This window comes from Caloenas nicobarica, chromosome Z (genome assembly GCF_036013445.1).
Source record: "Caloenas nicobarica isolate bCalNic1 chromosome Z, bCalNic1.hap1, whole genome shotgun sequence".
Lineage (NCBI taxonomy): Eukaryota > Metazoa > Chordata > Aves > Columbiformes > Columbidae > Caloenas > Caloenas nicobarica.
Genome location: NC_088284.1, coordinates 103,454,389 through 103,475,902, shown reverse-complemented (window position 1 = coordinate 103,475,902; position 21,514 = coordinate 103,454,389). Strand labels below are relative to the sequence as shown.

General features: G+C 41.4%; 1 protein-coding gene across 2 annotated transcripts in view; it reads left to right on the top strand.

The window, feature by feature from the left end:
• Positions 1-21,514, top strand: part of CC2D1B (coiled-coil and C2 domain containing 1B) — a 34,292-nt gene that overhangs the window by 4,135 nt on the left and 8,643 nt on the right. For both annotated transcript variants that reach the window (XM_065655389.1, XM_065655388.1), the window contains exons 4-20: positions 4,508-4,623; positions 5,365-5,484; positions 6,571-6,708; positions 8,685-8,958; positions 9,268-9,392; positions 9,542-9,617; positions 10,741-10,851; positions 11,180-11,310; positions 11,593-11,665; positions 13,795-13,907; positions 14,711-14,903; positions 17,141-17,313; positions 17,945-18,070; positions 18,595-18,653; positions 18,910-19,026; positions 19,514-19,587; positions 20,262-20,320. In XM_065655389.1, the coding sequence (XP_065511461.1) occupies positions 4,508-4,623; positions 5,365-5,484; positions 6,571-6,708; positions 8,685-8,958; positions 9,268-9,392; positions 9,542-9,617; positions 10,741-10,851; positions 11,180-11,310; positions 11,593-11,665; positions 13,795-13,907; positions 14,711-14,903; positions 17,141-17,313; positions 17,945-18,070; positions 18,595-18,653; positions 18,910-19,026; positions 19,514-19,587; positions 20,262-20,320 (2,078 nt within the window). The remainder of the gene's footprint in view (positions 1-4,507; positions 4,624-5,364; positions 5,485-6,570; positions 6,709-8,684; positions 8,959-9,267; positions 9,393-9,541; positions 9,618-10,740; positions 10,852-11,179; positions 11,311-11,592; positions 11,666-13,794; positions 13,908-14,710; positions 14,904-17,140; positions 17,314-17,944; positions 18,071-18,594; positions 18,654-18,909; positions 19,027-19,513; positions 19,588-20,261; positions 20,321-21,514) is intronic.

The following is a 21,514-nucleotide window of genomic DNA, read 5'->3' as shown; positions in this document are numbered from 1 at the left end:
TGATAGAAGCTGAAATTGTGACTACTTTTTCCTTTACTTTGAAAGGTTCAATTGTTACTCCACAAAAAGGGTAAGAGGTTTTTTGCCTATGTTCTTGTAGACATAGGAAAAAAAGTATATGATGGCTAGCCAATTTAATGACTAAATTAAGACATGTTTGTTTACTGTATGAAGTCATTAAAAGGTGCAGTAGGTGCAAGATTAATTCAAAATGGAAATTGTATTTCTTGTGGACAGTTGTTTGTTGTTTGTTTGTTCTTCTGGGTTTTTTTTGTTTAAAGACTGAATTTACTGAATAAGCATTACATTTGTAGTTACTTGGAGTTTGTAATCAAAATTGAATACCCTTTTAAGAGGGAAATTCTGCAACTGATGGAGTTACTGGGAGAACCCTGTAGCCTGTGTTATGCAGGCTATTCCTAATATTTTAAGCATCTGTTATATCAGGTTATTCCTAGTATTTTAAGCATCTGTTCATTTTGTCTGCTGGTGTTCGCATGCAGCTATGCAGTGTTTTACAGGATTGCTGTAATCTACCAGAAATCCAGGCTGCTGGTGAGAGGAGCAGCCTCTAGCGAGCATGCTCTGCCTCCAAGCTGCTATACATATTTATGGAGCTGCGGGGTGAGCCTATTCAGGAAACTGATCTATAAAAATAAACTTCTGCCCTTGTGCTCGGTTTTCAGCTGAATCGGTTCCTTGCTCTTGTTTGCTACCTGCTGGTTTGAACGTGGCTGTGGCTGCAAGGGAGTGGTGGCAACGAGTGGTTGGGATGGAACCAGGTGAATGGGACCTGCCCTTGCTACAGGGGTGTGAGCAAATGCTGGCAAGAATTTGTGCAAGTACAGACTTCTTTGCAGACTTTGCAGGTCTGCAGTGATTTGCCTGTAGTGTTTGAAGGGACTTCAGACAGAGCAGCAGGGAAATGAAGAATTTGAAAATACTTTGAAAAAGTATGTGTCTAAACACAGTAATTGGTGAGATATAGAGAGATGTTTGTATCTAAAACTAAATTCTAAATCATTTCCACTCTCCAGATTTCAAGATTGTAGTAAAGCCTTAAAGCTAATACACATAATTGTGCTAATAAGCACGATACCAGAACTACTGCCATTGGACATAGGTTTCTCATGGTTAAAATATGCAGGATAGTGTTTTGAGGATGAATCTGAGTGTCAGGAGTTCTTGGATTGTTGTCAGTGACTTTTCAAGTGCTGCCTTCTAGCCCTGGTCATGTCACTTATTGTGTTTTTTTCGGTCTCTTTATTCATGAGAGATAAATGAAAATTCAGACAGTGCGATATTAACGTCTACTGTGCCTTTTGAAGGCATGTGTTATGGCTCAAAATTTTTCCAAAATCATTTACAACTATTCTGTTTTCCTGATAGAATTGGGAGTGTATACAGGGAGTGAAAAAGATGGACCCAATTCAGAGGCATTTGGGATGAGTTCAACTATCATCTCAATGTTGTCTGTACAGCAGGTAAAGGGAACGTAGAGCATTTATAAAAAGGTTACTAAACCTTGATAACTCATTAAACCGTCTGTACGTTTTTGTGTAATTGTGAAATATACTGCTTTGAGATTGGGTCCATCTCTTTGAAATGTCCTATAGATTAGAAGCTTGTGGCAGGTGGATGGTTGGACAGCTGGGGACTTGTCAGACCTGGCACAGTGTGGTGGTGGGGATGTGGTGGGGGCAGGATGGTGGCCTGGAAAGGGGGAGGGTACAGCAGGGACAGGGGAGAAACAGATCCTGTCTGAAGAAGGACAGAAGAAAGGAACCCAGTACAATACATACCAGTGTTTGGGTCTTGGCTGAGCACAAGGCGCAAAAGTTCACTCCTGGATTTACATTGTGGAGCTCAGATGGGGGAGAAAAGTGATCTCTCCCTGTAGGTTGAAGGTGTAGGTAGCAAAAGCTGCACTGTTGCAACATCTTAAGTGCAGAGATCTCTGCTGTCTGGGACTGATAAATGTCGGTCATTCAGCCACTGGAATGTTTGGCTTTGTAGCCTCAACCTGCCATTCTGGATTAGAGCTGAACCACCCCCCTGAGGAGGCTCAGTTGGCTTTTTGTCTCTAGTGGAGCTTCACTAAGGGACACTCTGACCCCTGAAGTACAGCCGGGTGCCTTTGGGCATGGCCTGCTCTCCTAGCTGAGAGCTTTGCTCAGGGTCAAATACATGAGCAACATGTTTGATACAGGTACTGAAGCACTAATGCAGTAAATTAGATTTGAACAGAAACAGCTTTGTACCTGGCTTAATTTTCAGCTGATTCAGCGAATGCAGAGGAAGGATGCGATCTGTTTTAGATCCCTTTAAATTGACTGTAAAACTCTATCCCGAAGATCTGTATTTTATTCAATATTTACTGACACTGGTGAGTCACAGTCACGCGTCTGCATAGGGAAGTATCAGAGGCATTTACATGGACAGTTGGGATTTCTGTGCAAATAACTTCACCTTTGAGAGTGCGTGGAGGAAGTTGATAGTTAAGGAAGATGTGGGTGGCACAGCATGAAGTGAAGATGAAAACTCAGAAAGGAGGAATTAAGTAGAGTTTTCAGGGTGAAGACCAGAAGCTTGAAAAGAAATTGCAAGACAACGTAGCCAAGAAAGATTTGGAAAAAGGAAAATCACATGGGCATGAGACAGCAAGGCAGAAAATGCAGAAGTGTAGCTAGAGAGGTAGAATAACCAGCACTTGTTTTGATTTTCTTTGCATTTCTCTGTGCCAGTGATTCGCTGCTGCTCTTGGGCTCAGCACAAGTATGATGACTTGATTTGGAGCTTTCTATTTTTTTATGCCAAGTGTGACTTTGCAGTAGTGTTTGCTGTGTAAGACAAATAGTTTCTCAAGGTAGAAGGATGTTCTTGTCTTCCTTTCTTGCTGTCTTTAAACATATGGATAGTTTGCTGTGCCTCCTTGCTTGTCAAATTAACAGTCAGTGGTTTGGCTTATGGCTTGTGTTGTTCAGTGTGTCTCTAGAATTGATGTTAATATGCATCACCAGTTTCAAAGGATAAATATAAATACAAATAACACAAGATAGAGAGACATATTCTTGTGCTTAAGACTGTAGATTGAGAAAATGGATCAGCTGTTGGGGTCTCAAGCATGATGTAGACCCTGTACAAAACTCCAGTGATTTAGTTAGTTGTAGTTTGGGAACTCTTTGAGCTCAGCACTGTTTATGGTAAATGCCTTCAACTTTGTTCTGATTTCTGGCTGTATGCAATGTTGTAATACACATAATAACGTAATTTTGGCTTTGAAAGAAAATGCAAATGGAATTTTTACCAACAGGTGTGCCGAGAAGTTTAATGCAAGTGTCTGCATCACTGTTGGGCTAACTTGGTCATATCAATACACACAGGTCTTTGGGAATTAGAGTACTTTTAACTCAAATTAATTCAACATGAGGGAGAGTAGAAAAGGGATAGAACTGGGAGGTTGAGGATAGAATTTATGTATGGATGAATATGGACCACTTATGTTCTGTATGGGGTCAGAATTTATTCTGTCAGGCAGAATTGACCAGGAGTGAATTACATTTTGTTAGGGTAGAATGACATGAGGCAAAGGACACAGAACAGAAAGGCCTGACAAAGTCCAGGCCTTGTTAATATGGACAGTCACATCATAAATACCTTTCATAAATATCTAGCATCAGCTTAAAACTAGTTCAGATGTTTATTCCTACTGGGGACAGAGGCTGTTCCATTAATTCCCTTTCATACATAGAAACTTCTAATCAGGTTTATTAATCAACAGTTTATTTCCTCTTGTGCTACCATTGATTTTTATCTTAACTGAGGGATACAGTTTTGATGTAACATGTGAGAATGGTAGTATTCTCCAGTTTTTCTTTGGCAAATTAAAGTCTTTCAAAATGACGACGTTTCTGTTTCTAGGTATTTCTGTAAATAATATAGAGGTACTTGACTGTATCTTAAATCAGTATAGGAGCTAGAGGTGACTTCTAGTAATTTTTTCCTGAAGCAGTTGTTTCCTCCAGTCCTACTTGTCTTTCTCACTCAGTCTCAATGTCATTACTGTGCAAACCTGCCACCGTATTGTTCTCTTTTGCGGCTGTGCTTTCTGAGCACTGTAGTGTCCCACTGTACCTGCTTGTCTGTCATGGTGCTTATGGTTTTGCTGTTCAGGCTCCTCGTATTAGTAAACAGACATTATTTCTCCCTGACATCTAATTTCTGAGCTAGCTTATTGGATGCAGTCATTTTCCTTGTCTAATTGCCTGCCCTGACTGTTACTCTCAGAAAGACTAATATTGCTTTTTTTTCTAGTGTTCACTTCCCCAGTATTTGGCCTATATTCATGAATATACCCTCATTTACCTATGACTGTATCCGATAAAGGGGCAGCAAAAGGAGAAATCACTGCTCTCTTTCAGCTGGTAGCGACTCGTTTAGAATTTATATCCAGTGGCTGCATAATTGTTACTTAGGGTTTATGGGTCCTTGTGGTTTCTTTTTACAGCTCCTCTGCCCATGGATCACATTGAAAAGATGGCTGCAGAGTGTATGAAGGACCTGAATGAAGATGATGAGGAGGAAGGAGATGATGAAGACTTGGAGAAAGATACAGACCTGTTGGTATGCATAACTTTGTTAGCAAAAAATGTTACTATATTTTAGCTTTTTTTTTTTTTTTTTTTTTTAGCAAAAATGCCTGTTAATGTTGTGGTGAGAAGCTAAAATATTGCAAAAGCGTTACAATGGATGGATATAAGGCTTTGTGGGGTCCAACCCCTGCACACCAGAGTAAGAGAGTTTCCTAGCCAACATGCATATGTGTGACATTTCATTTCAGCTGATGAAATACAGCCAGGGACATTCTCCATAAAGTGATGTCTGTTACCGTTTTGCTACTGCTTGGAGTGGTGCTTGGCCTGAGAGAATATCTCCCAAGAAATTGTTTGTCATTTTGATGAGTGATCTGGTTGGCAGGGTTTAAGGAAGGAATGTTTAGCAGTGTTTTTGACTGCCATTGTTTATAGATACTTTTTGGAAACTTTAGATTTGGGTTGGAAGGATCTTTGCAAAAGTACCATCCCTGAACTTCTGCAGCTTCAGGTCTCTAACCACAAACTTGTGTGGTGATCCTGGAGCTGCAGTGTGGAATGGTATCTGGCTTCCTATTGTGAATATAAGTGGAACCAGTTTCATTAATTAAAAAACAACAAAAAAACCAACCCACCATAATATAAGATTTTTAGATACTATTCGGACTCAGGGTCCATCCAAAGGTTTTGGAGCTTGAGACTTTATTTTATCTTTTGAGGAAATATAAAATTTTGAGGAAAAGCCTTTTGTTGGCTGTTACTTTTACTTTAGGCAGAATTGCAAGAAGTTCTGGGAGCGGAAGGTGAGACAGAAAGCTGTGAGGATGAAATCGTAGCAATGGAGCAGTCTTCAGCTGAACCAGAAAATGAGCAGCCTGAACTGCAACCACAGGTAGGAAAGAGCTTCGTGTTCCTGACGGTGTTGCCAAATCACTGTTGTCATATACAAGGGTCACAGACAAGGGTTTAGAGGGATTATCTTGTCCTCCAAGGAAGGAAGAACTACACTGTAGCTGGATTCTGTGTGCTAACCAATGTTGTATTGGCACAGGTGAATTTCTGCTTTGTTCAGAGGGTTATTTTTAATGTTAGCATAGAGTTGAGGAGGTAAACAGTTGGAATCAATCTTACCTTGTCCCTCATACATGTGAGCATGCAGCCTGCCGTTCAGGCTTCCAGGTTTCGTGTCTTCCCGCTCAGAGTATTGAGCAGTGTGCTGAAATTGTGAAACTTTTTATAACTCAATCTCTTTGACGTCTTTGTGGAATTTTTCTCAGTAGTGTTAGCTTTCTCAGATTTAATTTGTCAGTCCTCATGCAGTCAAATCCTTTATTCAGTCAGTCACGGTTCTGTTGGTGCTATGGATTCCAGTGCCGTTGTGCATTTGGCCCGTTAGTAAATGGGTCTGAGAGCGTTTCTATAGAGATAATGGCAATAATTACATCAGTAGCCATCTGAAAGGTCTCTGTAGCTGTGGAGAGTTTGTAATTAGCTACTTGTAACTTTGCTTAGGCTGCTTTTGTCACTGAACTGATTCCAGGCTGGAGGAGGAGGAAAAAGAGTTGTTGTAGTAAAACCAGCCTGAAGAACCCCAGAAGGGAGTAAACTAGCATATTTTAAAAATAAGAAAAAGTCAAGATTTGTGCCAGAATACTTCTTCACACCCTCTATTGTTCGGTGTTTGAGAGACTTAACTGTTCTCTTCACCTACTCCCTAACCACGTGGCTCCAATTACCCTGTGACTGTGAGTTTTTTAAAAGTCTCCACCCATTCTTCTCTATTGCGCCTTTGAGAGAAAGCCCAGAGGTGGATCCCAGCGACCGTTAGCGTAGTACAAGTGCTCCTCTGTTTTAGAGACTCTTTCGTCCTTAGTGGGAGCATGTGGAGAAGAGGAGTATTTGTTTTTCAAAGCTGTGGGAAAACTCATATAGTTGGATGAAATAAGTTTTCTTGATTTGTTTTATTATTTTTTCTGAGACCACCTCACTTCCTGCTGTTACCAGTGAGCTGCAACAGACAATAGAGAAGAGAATTGCTAACTATAGGACAGCAATTTCTAATGCAAAGGAGGCGGGTGAGAGCGCCAAAATACGCCGATACGAAAGAGGCCTTAAGGTAAGTGGGGTTCCTCGGGTATGTGAAAGTGGGGGAGGTGAAGTCTGTTCTCTAAAGTGTAGTTCATAGTCTTTCCAGATGTGTGAATTTGTTGAAAGGGGAGAGAGATTCCAGTATGCTGCCTTGAGTTACTTTAAAAGCATATCTTGTTACGTACTGTCAATCTGATGGAGCCAAATACACAGAGTAACTTCAGATGCCTTGTGTGCATCAGCTTTGTTTCTGCTGAATGTGGCTGGTGGTAGCTGAAGGCAGAGTTTGTGGTAAATTCTGGTGTTACCGTCTGTCTAGATCTGAGTTTGACTTGTGGTGACTGTTCAGTGTTACCTTAAAGCAAAGTTTAGGAGCTTTCCTAGCACATATACCTTCCAGTTCATCACTGATGCCTTCCCTTAGATCTTAACCTTCCACTCCGTTCTGTGAGAAAAAAGAAGGTGATGCCTTTCCTTGAGTGCCTTGGCTGTGCTTGAAAAATGAATAGAACATGTTTTTTCATTAAGGCATTAAACATTGCAGCAAGGAGTGGTTTCTTCAGCTTCGTATGTTCTCAGCCAGATGGCGTGCTTGTAGTTAGTTGTGCAGGATGCCTTTATTTCGCTGTGTGTGTTCACCTGGACTCCTGCATCGCCTCAGACAGCAGCCAGCTCTGTCTTGTCAAGCAAAGCTTTACAGCTCAGCACTGTCATGAAGGGAAGAACGTCGTGTCACACTAGCAGCCAGGTGTCTTAGGCTACAAAGGGAACAACTGAGGCCAAAGCCAGGAGAGGAAGGGCACAAGAAAGGAGATGTCTATATGTGTCCACTGACTCTGAAAGGAATGTACATGGAACTACCTCACCTTTCGGAGAGCAAGAGGGACAGGCAAACTAGCTTATTTCATCCCATAACAAGACGTGTGCTGTTTGCCACTTCCTTTATTTTTCAAGGTAGGGAGTTTCTTTGTTCCTAAGCAGTGTAGCTGAAGATAACAAACAAGATCTCATGTCACAGCTCACAGGTCCTTAATGAGCCAAGTGACACGCCAAGAAACTGTGTACGGTAATCTCTTGTACGTAGTTGTTGGAACTGTAAACTTTAATCTCAGCATTTAATTCCATTTCCAGTCAGTCTGTCATCCCACACGTAGAGAAAAGAGAGCTGTGTGGGTTGCTGTACTGGTCTGAACCCCAGTCTCACATGCAGTCAGACCAAAGTGTCTCCATCACTGTTGCTTAATAGGTCAGGCAATGTCACGGCTAACCAAAAATAGCAGTGATTCTGGCGCTGATGAGATTTTGTTGTTGTCTTTCTGTGCTTCCATTTCGGTTTCTGTGGAAGATGAAAGAAGCAAAACTTTTGTTTTGGCTTAAAGTGCATGGTGGTCTTTTGTCTGAACCTTACATTAAAAAAAAAAAGTAGAGGGAGTTAATATTTGTGGTATAGGAAGGGTTTTAAAGAAATGAGCAGCAGTTAACCTATGTTACGGATGATGAGAGCTTCTTGCCATAGGTCACCAGCTGAAGCTCCATTTCCTTTGTTAGGATTTAATGGCTTTTCTCAATGCGTTAAATAGATTTGCAGACTCCTTCCTTCCCTGAATCCACACAGACAGTGACATTTCAGAGTAGTTTATTTTATTTTGTTTTAAATACATAAAATGCATCTACAGGTGGTATAAGTGGCTTCCTCAGTGACTTTCTGTGACAAAGCTGAGTGGACCACATCAGCTATCCTATAATTCTAGGTGTTGAAGTACTTGCAGTTATGTAGTTGGGGTAGCAAGTCCTTTGCATTGTGTTGCTCTGATAATGGGACACCTGTCACTAGCACTGAAATTGGCCTTTCAGAAAAGTAGGGAGCTGAAGGGTAGCCCTCTGTAGTGGTGTACGTAATATATCCCATCACGAATAATGGAATTAATTTGAGTTTTAATGATTTTATGCTAGTAATATGTTTGATTAAAATGCCTGTCGATTTTGCTGTTCCATCTCTGCCAGACACTGGAAACCATGCTGGCTGCAGTGATGAAAGGCAGAAAAATCAATGAGGATGAAATGCCACCTCCTGTTGCAAAAGGAAAGAGTTCTTCTCACTTACCTGAGGCCACCAGAGTGGAGCTGGAGAATTCTGGAGATTCTGTCAGCGTCCTACCAGAGAATAAAGCTGAGTCTGCTGCAGATGATGAGCAGAAGACCTCTCATGAGGCAGTGCAGCATCTGGAATTGGAATCTCTACAGGGTCATGCTGCTTCTAGTCCTACCGTGGAAACAGGTACCATAATCTGAGAGGATAAGCAGTCGCAACACTATTTTAATGCTATATCTTTCTTGATACTTGTGTAGCAAAGCACTGCTTATTCTGGAACTTCCCTGCTGAATGTTTCAGATAGAATTGTCAGTGTGCTGCTGAATTTCTGGCAGTGGAATCAGTTATTGTTATAGAGCCTTTATATGCGCTGTATCAATATCTTGCACTTTTCCTGTACCTCATTTTCTCCTTCAGTATTGTGACATGGAATTCCAAGCTTCAAAGCGTTTTGAGATCCTGACCAAAAGACTCAACATTATTTCATTCTCACAGAACTCCAGAACAGCAGCACACGAGCAATACTTCTCATGAGGCAGAAGGAGTATAAATTAGCAGCTCTAAAAGCCAAGCAGCGAGGGGACCTGGAAAAAGCGAAAGAATACATGAGGGCAGGCAAGGTAGGCACACAAGAAATCCTGAATGGTAAACATATCCTGTGCTGTACCCACATGCACTGCGTGTCAAATATTCATTGTGGCAGCCAGCACGTCTTGGACATACTAAAATAAATCTCTGTTTTGGTTTGGTTTGGTTTTTCCTGCATTAGAAATTTAATGTGGTCTTGGAAGCTTTGGATAGTGGGCAGCTGATAGACCTCCAGAATCTGCCTCCATCTCCTCAGGGTAAGGCTCATCTTAGAAAAACCCTTTTAAGATGTCACTCTATGATGTAACGGAATGATTCTGAATTTGATTGCAAAACTGTAAGAATTGAAGGTCACTTAGTCTGAGGCTTACTGTATATTCAAATTCTAATCAAAACCAACAAAATAAAATGAGGTATCATTATTTATATTGAAGTTACTCTCTAGGAATTACAAGTTCAATTAGGTATTGATGTCTAATATTCCTGTTCTTATAACTTTAAATAATGGCAGCCAGTATATGAAGTAGTAGGGAAAGATGGGTCGTGGCACATTCTTAAAGTTTACTGTAATATTTGATGGTGTTATGGGTTTCAACTGAAGTTCATAACGTTCAGATTAAAAGGTTAACAAACAGGTTGCAGTGAAGTCTAAATCTTAAAGCAGGTTAGCAATATTAAAGATACTTCGATCCTTGTAAGGGAGTGGTTGTTTTAAGTAGATCTAGTATCACCACAAACAATATTTGGTCCGTGCAACTCAGTGTTTTAAACAATTTACTTAAGTGGACTATTTTCTTCTAAGAAACTACTTGACAGATTATTTTAATAAAGCATGAGATTTATGATTCCTTAAATTGTTAACTGATCCCCAAATGGCGTTAGAGAGAAACTTCACCCTTAACTTCTTGCCTTATAAAGTGAATATTTTTGCAGTTTTCTGGAATAACCACTGTTATACAATGCCAGAAATCCAAGTGTCTGAATAGGTGGTATCACTTGCTTCCCTTTTTCAGCACATCTTTTGTTACTAGGATATTTTAGTCAATTAGCAATCTTGTTTACTCTTTCCATCTGCCAAGATACCAAATTATATTTTGGGGAGAGAATTCTTAGAATACTTGAACTGGTTTTACTTTTTTTTTTTTTCCCCCCCTCAAGCAGCACTAACCTAAATTAAATCAGCATTTCTGATTTTCTGTTATAAAGCATTTTCTCTGAATAATGGGAAACTTACACTTATCCAGCCACACAGATATTGTTTGGAAGTCAAAAAGCTTTCAGGAAGATGATGCTATCAAATTGCTGGGTTTTTGAGTAACATGGGTTGACTTGCTGTTCATGGAACATGCTGTGAAACTTCCTGCTTTCCTTGCTTTGCAGACCTTGAAAGCCGAGGAAACCTGCAAGATGCATCCTGGCAAAAGGTACCAGCGCCAGCAGGAAGTTCCCAGGATCTTACAACACCTGAACCTCAGACCCAAGAAGCCTCAGGTAGGACCTTAGGATTTCTGTAGTAAAACATTAAAATAGCAGGGCTGGAGAGCGCTTGAAGGTCTGCCCTGACCCACTGAACTGCAGCAGGATTGAGTATAACCTGATGTTCCTGAATATTGTTTGCTGCAGATCCCATCTGTGCTTTTGGTTTGGATCAGTAATGGAAGTAGAAGTTAATAAACTTTCTTTAGAAGAATTATATTCATAATTTAACTTTGCAATGATGTTTTTGTCTCTGCAGAAGGTAAGGAAGGGGAGGAAAAAGGCAGCTGATACGTTTTGAAGTGTGAATCATGTGGCATTTCATTGTCTGTCTTATTTCAAGCTTCCCTGCAGCGGCCAAAAACAGTGCTGGAAGCGTTGCAGCAGAGGCTTGAGAAGTACAAGTCGGCAGCAGCACAGGCTAAAGCGAGTGGGGATGATCGGAAAGGCAGGATGCACGAGAGGATAGCCAAGGTAAAATGAAAGTGTAGTGAGCTGATCGCATCCAGCAAAGCCATTCGAACTAGTTCTCTTGCTGAAGACTTTTTCAAGGCTGAAATAATTTATATATTGTCCTTCTATTTGAAAAGAGCTCCAGTAGGGAAGCTGTAAAGCATTTGGAGGAAGGAGAAATAGAGACAATGCACATATAGCAAAATACTGTGTATTATGCAATATTTATGCTGGTTAAATACAGATAATTGCTAATTTATAGTCAACTTCATTTAATGTCTTACTGAGTGCCTTTGATTACAGCAATACCAGGATGCCATAAGAGCCCATAAAGCAGGGAGAAAAGTTAATTTTTCTGAGCTACCTGTTCCTCCTGGTAAGTGCGAATATAAAATACCCTAATACCAACTTTTGTATATCTCCTGGGCTCTGGAGGAGGTGTGCAGATATTGCCTCCTCGTGCTGTGGAACAGTTCCTCCTTTTTCTCAGTGAGCGGGCTGGCCTTGCTGTTTGATTTTATTGTGAAACTGCTTATTAACATGCTCCCAGGATTTCACACTGGTGAATATTCCTGACTACTGACTGCCTGCTTGGTCGCATCAGAACTTGAAATTTGGCCCTATTGGAGAAATTAAAACAACTTCACAATGGGCAGGTGCTGAAAATATCACCTGTCTGTTCTCTGTGCCAGCCCTCCTAGAGGAGAGAGTAAACTTGGAAATATTGTCTTCTTAGTTCCCTGGAAAGAGATTTTGGAAACTGAAAAAAATTGTGATGTTTCCCATTCTATTTATTCCCAGCAGGAGACTCAGGACTCTATATTTAATTGAACATCTTCCAACACCTGACAAGTCAGATCAGTATTGCAGTTCTCATGGCTAATAAAAGCAGTCTACAGAGATGAAGCAAATCATACCCAGGGTCACACTGAAACAGAGGCAGAAACTGAACCTGCTTCTTGAGACAGTCTGTGTCCTTTTTATCTTCTTCAGAATGTGTAGCTCTGTGTTTGTAAAAGTTTGGGCGAGGTCATCTGTGAATGATTCGCTTCTGGTTTACGTGATACTGTTTCTTCCCTAGGAAGCATAATTCATTTTGTCTTGTGCCTGCTGTGTTCTTTTGAAAAGATACACTTAGCACTGCAAAGTGGTGCTTAGATTTTGTTGTTAAAAACCAAACAACCCTAGAAAAGGGACATGGACCTTGTGGCTATTTTGTCACTGCCAAATGTGACAACGGTAAGCACTGTAGTAGTAGTAAAGTAGGCAGTGCCAGCTCTTGTCAGGCCACGTACTGCTTTGAAGTCTCTGCTTGGAAGCTGCCCCTGAAAAGCAGTTCAGCATCCCTTGTTCTAGAACGTGATCCGTGATCAGTAAATATCAGTAAGAGTGAGAGACTCCGTATTTACATCTCTGAAAAGATGCGTAACTCAGTTCCTCGTTTAGAGGCCGTATAATTTACACTGAAGACAACCACTGGGCAGTCACTGCACCCAGCAATGAGATTACGATGGACTGGTCATACATTTCATGGCATCTGTACCAGCCTCGACCTCCCTGGAGACAGAAATGCAGCTGAGTAATGGATCAGAAATCACGCAGGGGCAGCAGCACAGGATTCTGTGCTCTGCCTGCCCGTGTACCTCAAACCTGTTCTGTCCCTGGAGCAGCCATCTCTAGCTTCAGATGTAGTTTATCATTATTTCTTGTGAGAAATTAGACTGGCAACAAGGATACTTGCCACGTATTAATGAGATAAATCTTAACAGACATTTGATAGTAGTGGCTCTGGGTCTCTGTTGTTTGAAGCTGATGCTGAACTGGTAGCATGGAAGTGGGAATTTATCGTCCACCATCAAGCCTTCTTCCCATGCTTACAAGGATAATAAAATAATCAAAAAGATTGTTCTTCATGTATTTCATCTGTAACTACTGGGATTCTGCCTTTGCGACCTCTGCATTGCAGTAGATTTTCAGCAGAGGCTGATGTTACAGTGTGTTATGCAGATGTCAGGGATGTCGATGTATTGTTTATTACTCTGTGGTGTAGCGCTGCTGTTCTGCTGGACTGGACCAACTAAGGTGAGGCAACAGTGAAAAGGGAAAAAGGAGCCAGCAACTTTTTGTACAATCCGCCATCCTTTTGTGCAAAGGAGAGACACTAAATTCTTTGCTGGTTCTGGAGGCATCTTTGTTACCAAAGTCTTGAGGCTGTGAGGTTCCTTGTCTGACTGCCACTTGCTGAATTCAGAAAACCATGCTCTGTTATTGCATCATTTTGACATAATCCCTTTAAGCCTGGATATCTGTGAGAGATCTGATCTTAAGCGCACCTCTCAGACTTTATCTAGCAAGGCTTTGTGGCTTCGGCCTCAGTCTAGTTGCGCTGAATTCTGAAATACATTAGATAATAGATACTTGCGTAGAAATAGCTGTACAGAAAAGAAGAAATACAGAAGACAGAACATAGGTCTTATGCAACTTCTGTATTCCTTTCCTCCTCAGGATTTCCTCCCCTTCCTGGTGTTGCAGCAGCGGATGGTGACGGCACGATAGCTGCTGTTCTGGAAAGTGCCAGCAAGCTGGCAAATATGGAGGAGAATGATGAAGAGGAGGAGGTTAGTATTTCTTAATAGGATGTGTAAAAGTTAAAATGCTGTCTCTTGTGTGCAGAGATGAGGACAATGGATTTTTCAGTCAAGCAAGGGTATGGAGATGAAATACATTTCCCAGAAGTCTGAAGAGTACAGGACCTCAGTAGTAATTTCAATTTGCATTATAGTGTAGGACAGAGATAGAGATGAGATGTTGTTACAGTCAGTACAAATAGTCTGTGAGTCCAGAGTTTGGCTCTCAGTTGTCTTATATGTGGGTTTTATTTTCAAAGCAAACACTTCAGATCCTGGACACCCCTTCACATTGTTCAAAAGTACTTGTATTTGTACTTTCATCCTGCATCTCAGTAGCTCCTATTTTGTGCTTTCCCAGGATGTTTAGCATTTACTGCTTTTTGTCAGGCAGCACAAGCCTCTAGACTTTGGTTTGATTTCTTTATGTGTCTGTATTTGGTTGCTGATGGTTTGTGCTTTCAAACGGAGTAGCTTTTCATGGAGAGAATTCCTGGATGATGGTTTTTCTGCATGCATCTGCTTTTTTTTTTTAAAATCACTGCCTTGTTCAACATTCCTGTGCCTTCTATAGCGGAGGTTTGATGCTTGCATAGGTCAGCTACTTACTGGTGTGGCACGGCTCGTAAATCCCTAGAAGTTAAAATTTGCTGTCTAGAATGTTATGCTCCCCTCAAGAGCAATACCAGGAGGCTGATATAGCGATAACCATGGTTTTTGATGCTTGAGATGTTGTCCTCAAGTCTGGAATAGCTTTTTATGTATTTAATATGAAATTCTTTTTGTTATGCTAGAATGAACCTCTGACACAGGCCCCAGTTGCCAAGAAGCCTGCTCAGCTGCCTGGAAAGCCGACTCAAGTCGTTAGGCCAATTACAGTGCCGTCTGCCGCGGCTGGGCAGGAGAGCTCTCCTGAGCGTGGGGAGCGGGCTGCGTCACCCTCCGCCCTGGACAAGGCAGAGTCAGTGGATCAGCTCCCCCAAGCTGGTAAGGTGAAGGGATCATCATTCCCAGTGATTCATTTCCTAGTCATTTGGACTAGTTTTGTTTAATGCCTTGGTACAGACTTCCTTTTGTTATATTTTAGATATGAGCCTGTGCATGTGTGGCACGGATTTCTTCTAATAGGAGTCTCAATATATGTGTCTGCTGGTGGGTAGATCCAGACCAGCCATGCAGCTTTATTTCAGAGAGGCAGCATGTCTAATTATAAGGGTGATTGGTTTTTTTTATTAATTTTGATGTAAAAAGTTATATCGATTCATAGAGTTTAACTCTGCTCCCAGGTGAACTCTACATATACTCCAGTTAAAGTGGACGGCTTGCCAGTGTGAATTATTCATTGATCTAATGTAGCTTCCTACATCAAACTGGTTTCTGCCTGGTGCTTCATCCAAGGATCTCTAGCTGGCATATAGGCTGTAGTTCATCAACCTCTAGTCCTCCTCTTGCTAAGGTCACTAAAGTTGTCGGTACGAGATGAGTTGTACAGATAGTAAGGGACAGCCAGCACCTCATGCTGTGGTTTGGGCACAACCAGCGGTGTTCAGGCTCTCCCCGATTCTGTTGTCGTGCCTTGACTGTGATGCCATCCTCCTTCCATCTGCCCTGGGTAGTTCCCTGAGGACAAAGCAGAACTGCCTCCTTGGCTGGTGCAAGTTCTTTTGCAGAGTGCAAAGGTATTTCGCACTGGCTCTTCTCTCTAGAAAGTTCCATGACTTGTTTTATAAAGACCACTAGAATGTAGTAGTTGTACATTTTGGCTTTGAAAATCTATGAATCCTCAGGAGGTTTATTTTTTGCAGTTTTAGCTGACATTGCATGCGTCAATTGCCCTAGACTTGTGCTGTGAAGGGATTGATAATCCCTGGTCTCTGGCATTACAGTCATCTCTCCTGGGTTATTTAAAGTATTTTAAAATATGACCAATAGGTGCAATAACAAAAACCTGGACAAATTCATAGTGACTTGATTTGCACAACAAAACGTCAGTACTTCACTATCGTAAAGCTATATTTCACTAGCTAAAGTGCATTCTGTGATCCTAATGTAACCTTCTTCCCCCTGGAACTACGAAGTGCAGCTTACAGCTGCCTGTAGATGATAAATCAATTGTAAAAACCCATTTTCTTGTTGGAGAGCGCAAGGCATAGGGAGGTGTGGGATTGGAGTGGAGCAGTCACTTAAGGCCTCTACCAGGAAAGTAAAGGAGCCAAGATCAGTTGGATTAATGGCTTTGCTCAGTCTATTCTCCACAGATTTTCTCTGAAAAATACCTGTGGTCTGTGTCTTGGCCTTGCAGAGCACACTGCGGGTTTTGTTTCGGTGGAATCTGGGCTAGCTACCTTGTCTAATTAGTTTGGTTTTGGCTGATTGAGCAAATTGCTCACAGCAGCAGGACAGCAGGTTCTTTTGCAAGGATGGGAATAAGTTGATTGTCATCTGACAGCAGTGAACACAGTGAGGGAGTCGCTGGTGTATTTATTTGCTGAGACAGGCACCTCTTGCAAGTGTTGTTTAGCTTGTGTAATCACGAGTAGAGTGCAGTGGTGAATACAGTACGAGTATCTTTGGAAAAGGCTGTAATCAGCTCATGCTGTACCATTTCCTAAGCGAGCTATAAGAAGAGGCAGGATGCACTGACCTATTATGGTGTAAAGCAATTTTTTCTGTCTTGTGTAGTTGTCCTTACTGTTTGGGAAGGAAAGCGGAGACTCAAGAATTAATAAGAAACTAAGATGGTAAAGATTTACAAACAAGCAGAAGTGGGTATGTCTGTGTGTGCCTGCACACTATGGTCCATCTGCGAGTTTTTTTCTGAAAGATCGGGGAGAGGAAAGAAATGAGTACAGAAGATGCTCATAATATTCGCTGTCCTTTAGAAGTTAACATGTCAAGCTGAAAGTTTGGATTCAGCTTCTGCTTTGGACCAATCATCTGCACTGGAGTTTGTCTCCTGCCTACAAATAAGGGGCTGTAATTATTATCGTCACACTTCTAAAGTGCTACAAGGTCTTTTGATGAAGGATATAATGATAAAAGGAAGTTTGTTTCTTTTTCTCATACTTAAAACTGGCCAAGAAACAATTAAGTGTACTAAGGATCCTTATTTGATATCTGTACTTCTGCTGACCTTTTTCTGGGTATAAACTGAACATGATAAACCTGTCTCAGGGGCATGGCAGCATCAGATGAGTGAGGGTTTTTATACAACTGTTTTTCAGCTAGGGAACAGCTGGAATTTCTGGAGAACAGAAAGAAGCAATACATGAAGGCAGCCGTCAAAGCAAAGAAGGAGAATAACCTTGAACAAGCTAAGATGTATCTCAGAACAGCCAAGAGCTTTGACCTAAAGATTGAGCAAGCAAAATGTGGCAAACCTGTTGATATTTCCAAGGTTAGTAATACTGTTAGTATTCTGCTTTGTTTCATATTCTTAGACATGTTAAGTGCTTACTTCAAAGAGTGAATGATTTAATAAATATTTCCTGACACATATTTTAAGTTGGTCTGCTCAAGTGACAAATCTGGATACTGACCCCTGAAATTCCCCTATATTTTTGTTTTAGTTTTTGCTTTGGTCTCTTCTACTCTCCTCAAATGTGCCTCATTTTGAGAAAATCCAGTCTCCATGAACCATTTACTCCCTGACAGGCCATGGCACACCTCAGCCATGCAGCTTGGAAAAGTGTTCGCTGAGCTTAGGGTGCGAGTACATCTTAGCTGTGTCCTAATTCCAGTTTGGGATGAGGATCAGGTGTGTGTGTTACAGTGGTGCCCTGGTTTCTCTGCGCTGTAATAGCTCTCCTGACCTGAATAATCAGAGAATTAGGCCTTAAGACATTCTGTGGGGTTTTATGACTTCAGCAGTTGTCAGGCAGTGGTGTAAGTAGTGGTTGGGTCAGAATTGCCTTGAGAAGAAAATCAACCCATCTCCCTTCAGTGACCTTTCCATACGTTCTGATTGCTTTTTGTCTACTTCATTTTTTCCTATAAGGGCTCTGAAACGTGATGTTCTTGTGTTGCAGCTGCCATCACCCCCTACAGATGACGAAGGTGATTTTATCTTCATACACCATGAAGATGTCAGACTGTCCCAGAAAGCAGATGAAGTGTATGCGCAGCTCATAAAATTGCTGAAGGACCAACATGAGGTGACGGTTATCTCTTTTTTAGAAATGTGTTGGTTTTGTTTTTTAATGTTTCTCTGAGTTTTGTTAATACTATAATCCCATAATTGTTTCTGTGGGGTCTTTTGTTTTTCTTTTAAAATACTTTTGATTTCGTGTGTCCTAAAGTAGAGAATTTTCAGGGTTGGATTCCCTACTAGTTGAAGTCAGAGGGTGCTTGGAGGCTTGGGACTGTCAAAATATCACTATTAAATACAAACACTCAAGTTTTAAGATAGTACCCAAATGATTAAGACTAGTCCTTGGGCGAACCTTATATCTAGAAATTAAGTGATTAAAAAGTAATAGGCAGAAAAGCTCATACAAATTCTGTACTCGGCTTTGGGCTTAAAGGACTCGGAGTGGGGGGGATGTTTTGGGGTGACTTGGGAAAACTCTTGGCTTTTCTTAAATTAGATTGTCGTCAACCTCAAAACTTTCTGCCAATCATGAATCAGTGTATAAGGATCACTAAGCGCATCTATATTTGGTTTTGTTTCTGTTGACAGAGGTGTTTGCAGTATTCCAAGCAATTCATGCACCTGGGAAATGTTGCAGAAACGACTCGGTAAGCCCCTCTGCCAGCTGTTAGTCATCCCATGGTGTGGTAAGGCTTGATTCTGCCTGAACCCCCTAAAGATGATGGAGGTTGGGTTGGTGAGCTGCTCATTATGTGAACGGGTCGGTAACGGTGAGGCAGGCATCTCCAAGTCGCTCTCAGGCCTGTTCTGTGGTTTACTCTGTGGCCTCTCTCCAGCAGAATGCTCTGTTTGATGTGCTGTTGCGTGTGGAGCTTTTCTGTTGTTTGTTTGCCTCTTCTATAGGTTTGAGAAACTGGCACAAGGTTGTAAAAAGGACATGGACATCCTACAGCTTGCACGAGCACAAGGAATGGATCCTCCAAGCCACCACTTTGAGGAAAGAACCTTTAAAATGATAAGGTGTGGAAAAACAAAGGGATTTCTCAGGCAGGCTGGAATGAGTTTTCTGGTTTCTAGCTCTTGTTTAAGGCATTGCTGGATTCAGCAAACTTGGGTTAGGCTCAGCATTCCTGAAAGAATACTCTCAATGACTTAAATATGAAGAAGTTGTTCTCTAATTTCTGTTCTGGGTTCTTTAGTTTTCAAACTACCTCCAGCTTCATCTCTTGTATTCTGCTACTTCAGCCATTCTTCCTTCCTCAGTATTTCTCCCTCAATCCTTTTGCCTTTGGGCTTTGTTCTTGGCATTTTTCACTGTACCTCAGAGACGTTTTTATCTTGGTTTGTGCTCTTTCCTTGCTCTTCTGTAATTTATGAAGATGATCTGTGTAGGAGTGCGCTATTGAAAAAGGTCTGACAGACACTAGTGGCATCCTGGTCTGGCACTGGATCAGGTGGTGATGGGCTACTAGAATGAATATGCTTTTTTGTCTTTATTTTTTCGCAGGATATTTTCTGAACTCAACAGCACAGAAATGCACCTTCTGATTGTCAGGGGGATAAACCTACCAGCTCCGCCAGGTATGTACTCAAAAGGGTGTGTGGGCTTCTTCCTCTGAGTAGGTAAGGAAGGTAGTGGGGAATGAGGTTTTTCTACCTTGAAGACGACTTCAGGAGTTGAGACTTTTGTTGCCACAGCTCATTAAAACAAAATAACCAGATTTCAGACTCAGGCCTCCAAAAAACCTTTAAACATTTAAGGTATTTAAAAACAAACAAAAAACCCAGAAGAATAAAGAGAATCTGGGTTCCATCTGGACAGGGGGAAAAGCTTTAACTTGTCTTGGGTTTGCTCATAACTGGATCATAATTTAAGTTTCATATTCACCTCCTGTTTTGAGTGCCAGCCCTAACTCTGCATCACCTTCATGTGTATCGACCCTTCAGCAGATGCGAGTTGCTCCTGCCAACATTACAGCTTTTAGTCCTTTGTTTCTGGGGCACTTGTAAACCATCCGTGCTAGATTGTCTCAGGACTAATGATAGTGTTAGTAAAAGTAGATTTCTTTCCTTTGGATGCAACCTTTTTATGGGTTTTGGTTTGGTGGATCGGTTTTTCAGTTATCAAGTGACAGATCATGAGTCAACTAACTGAAAATCAGTTGGGTACTCTTGAAAATCCTTCTCAGTGTTAACAGACACAATGAAAATATCTGTATTGGCTGTTTGGATTGACTGGTTGTTGTTTTGTTCAGGTGTATCACCAAGAGATTTGGATGCATTTGTGAAGTTTGAATTTCAGTACCCAAGTGCGGTGAGTGTGTCCTGGCTATTCCGTTCCTGCATCTGTGACCCTTCCCACTGCGTTGACTTGTGAGGGCTTCAAGGCAGGGAGCATAGGTTTTCTTCTAGAAAGGAAAACCACTTACAGGCATACTGCCCGAACTCATTTTTAAAGCAGAAACTTTCGGTGAGAAACAAAACTGAATCTGTTTCCTGCAGACTTGAGCTTTGCTGCACCTTTCTCTTGGTGTTCTCCACACCTCACACTTGGTGGTGTGGTCTCTGTGCCAGGCTCGCACGTTCCCTGGCTGGCTGACCACCAGCTTAACACTGACCAGCATTCGCAGTGCTCAGCTCTGCCCACCTTTCCCCCCAAATACACTAATTGGACCGTTTTTGGTTAGCAAAATTGGTAGGAGGTCATTTCTTTTAACTTCTTCCCCTGGTAGCTTCAACCAAACTCAAGAGCACACAAAGTTGTCACTAGGGGAGAGAGGCCACCTTATATGTCATCTCCCTCTAAGTCCCATTCCTTTAAGAAAACAGGCTGTTAAAGGCATTACTTTTGGACATCTTCTATAATTATAGAAATTGATTGAAAAGGCAAATCTTTGTCCTTAAATAAATGCATGTGATTCCAGGTGATGTAATTAGCAAATAGATACGTGTGTATCTGGAGAGAGGACTTAGGCCACACAGGTTTCTTCACCTTACTAATGAATGCTTGTGTACGTGCGTGTAGATATGTGCATATATATGCGTAAGTATATAAAAACATGTATACATATATGTATTGCTTCTGTCCATAAAACTCCCCAGTGTCATCCTGTTCCCCTCAACTTTAAAAGCAGTTTCTGATCTGAGAAATACTGCAGCCATTGAGCTAGAGAAGGAATTATCAAGAGAGATGTCTGGTCTTAATATCAGCAGAGGTGCTGGGGCTTCTGCTGCTTCCTCTGTAGGGCAAAAAACAATCTTTGGTCTTACAGGGCTAATACTTTGTCCTGTGAGAGTGCAGAGCCTGGATTTTTACCTCCTAATAAATTCTGCAGCAAATCCACTGAAATAAATTCAATTACCTGTGGGAAATTGGTGATGGACAGGCCAGGTTTGTGTTCAGGTTTGAGTTACATGAGGCCTTAATGGAGGAGTTCACCCCATTAGGGGGGCTGAAAACAAAAGTGGTCTGTATTGAGTAATTTTCTGGAGAATAAGAATCAGCATA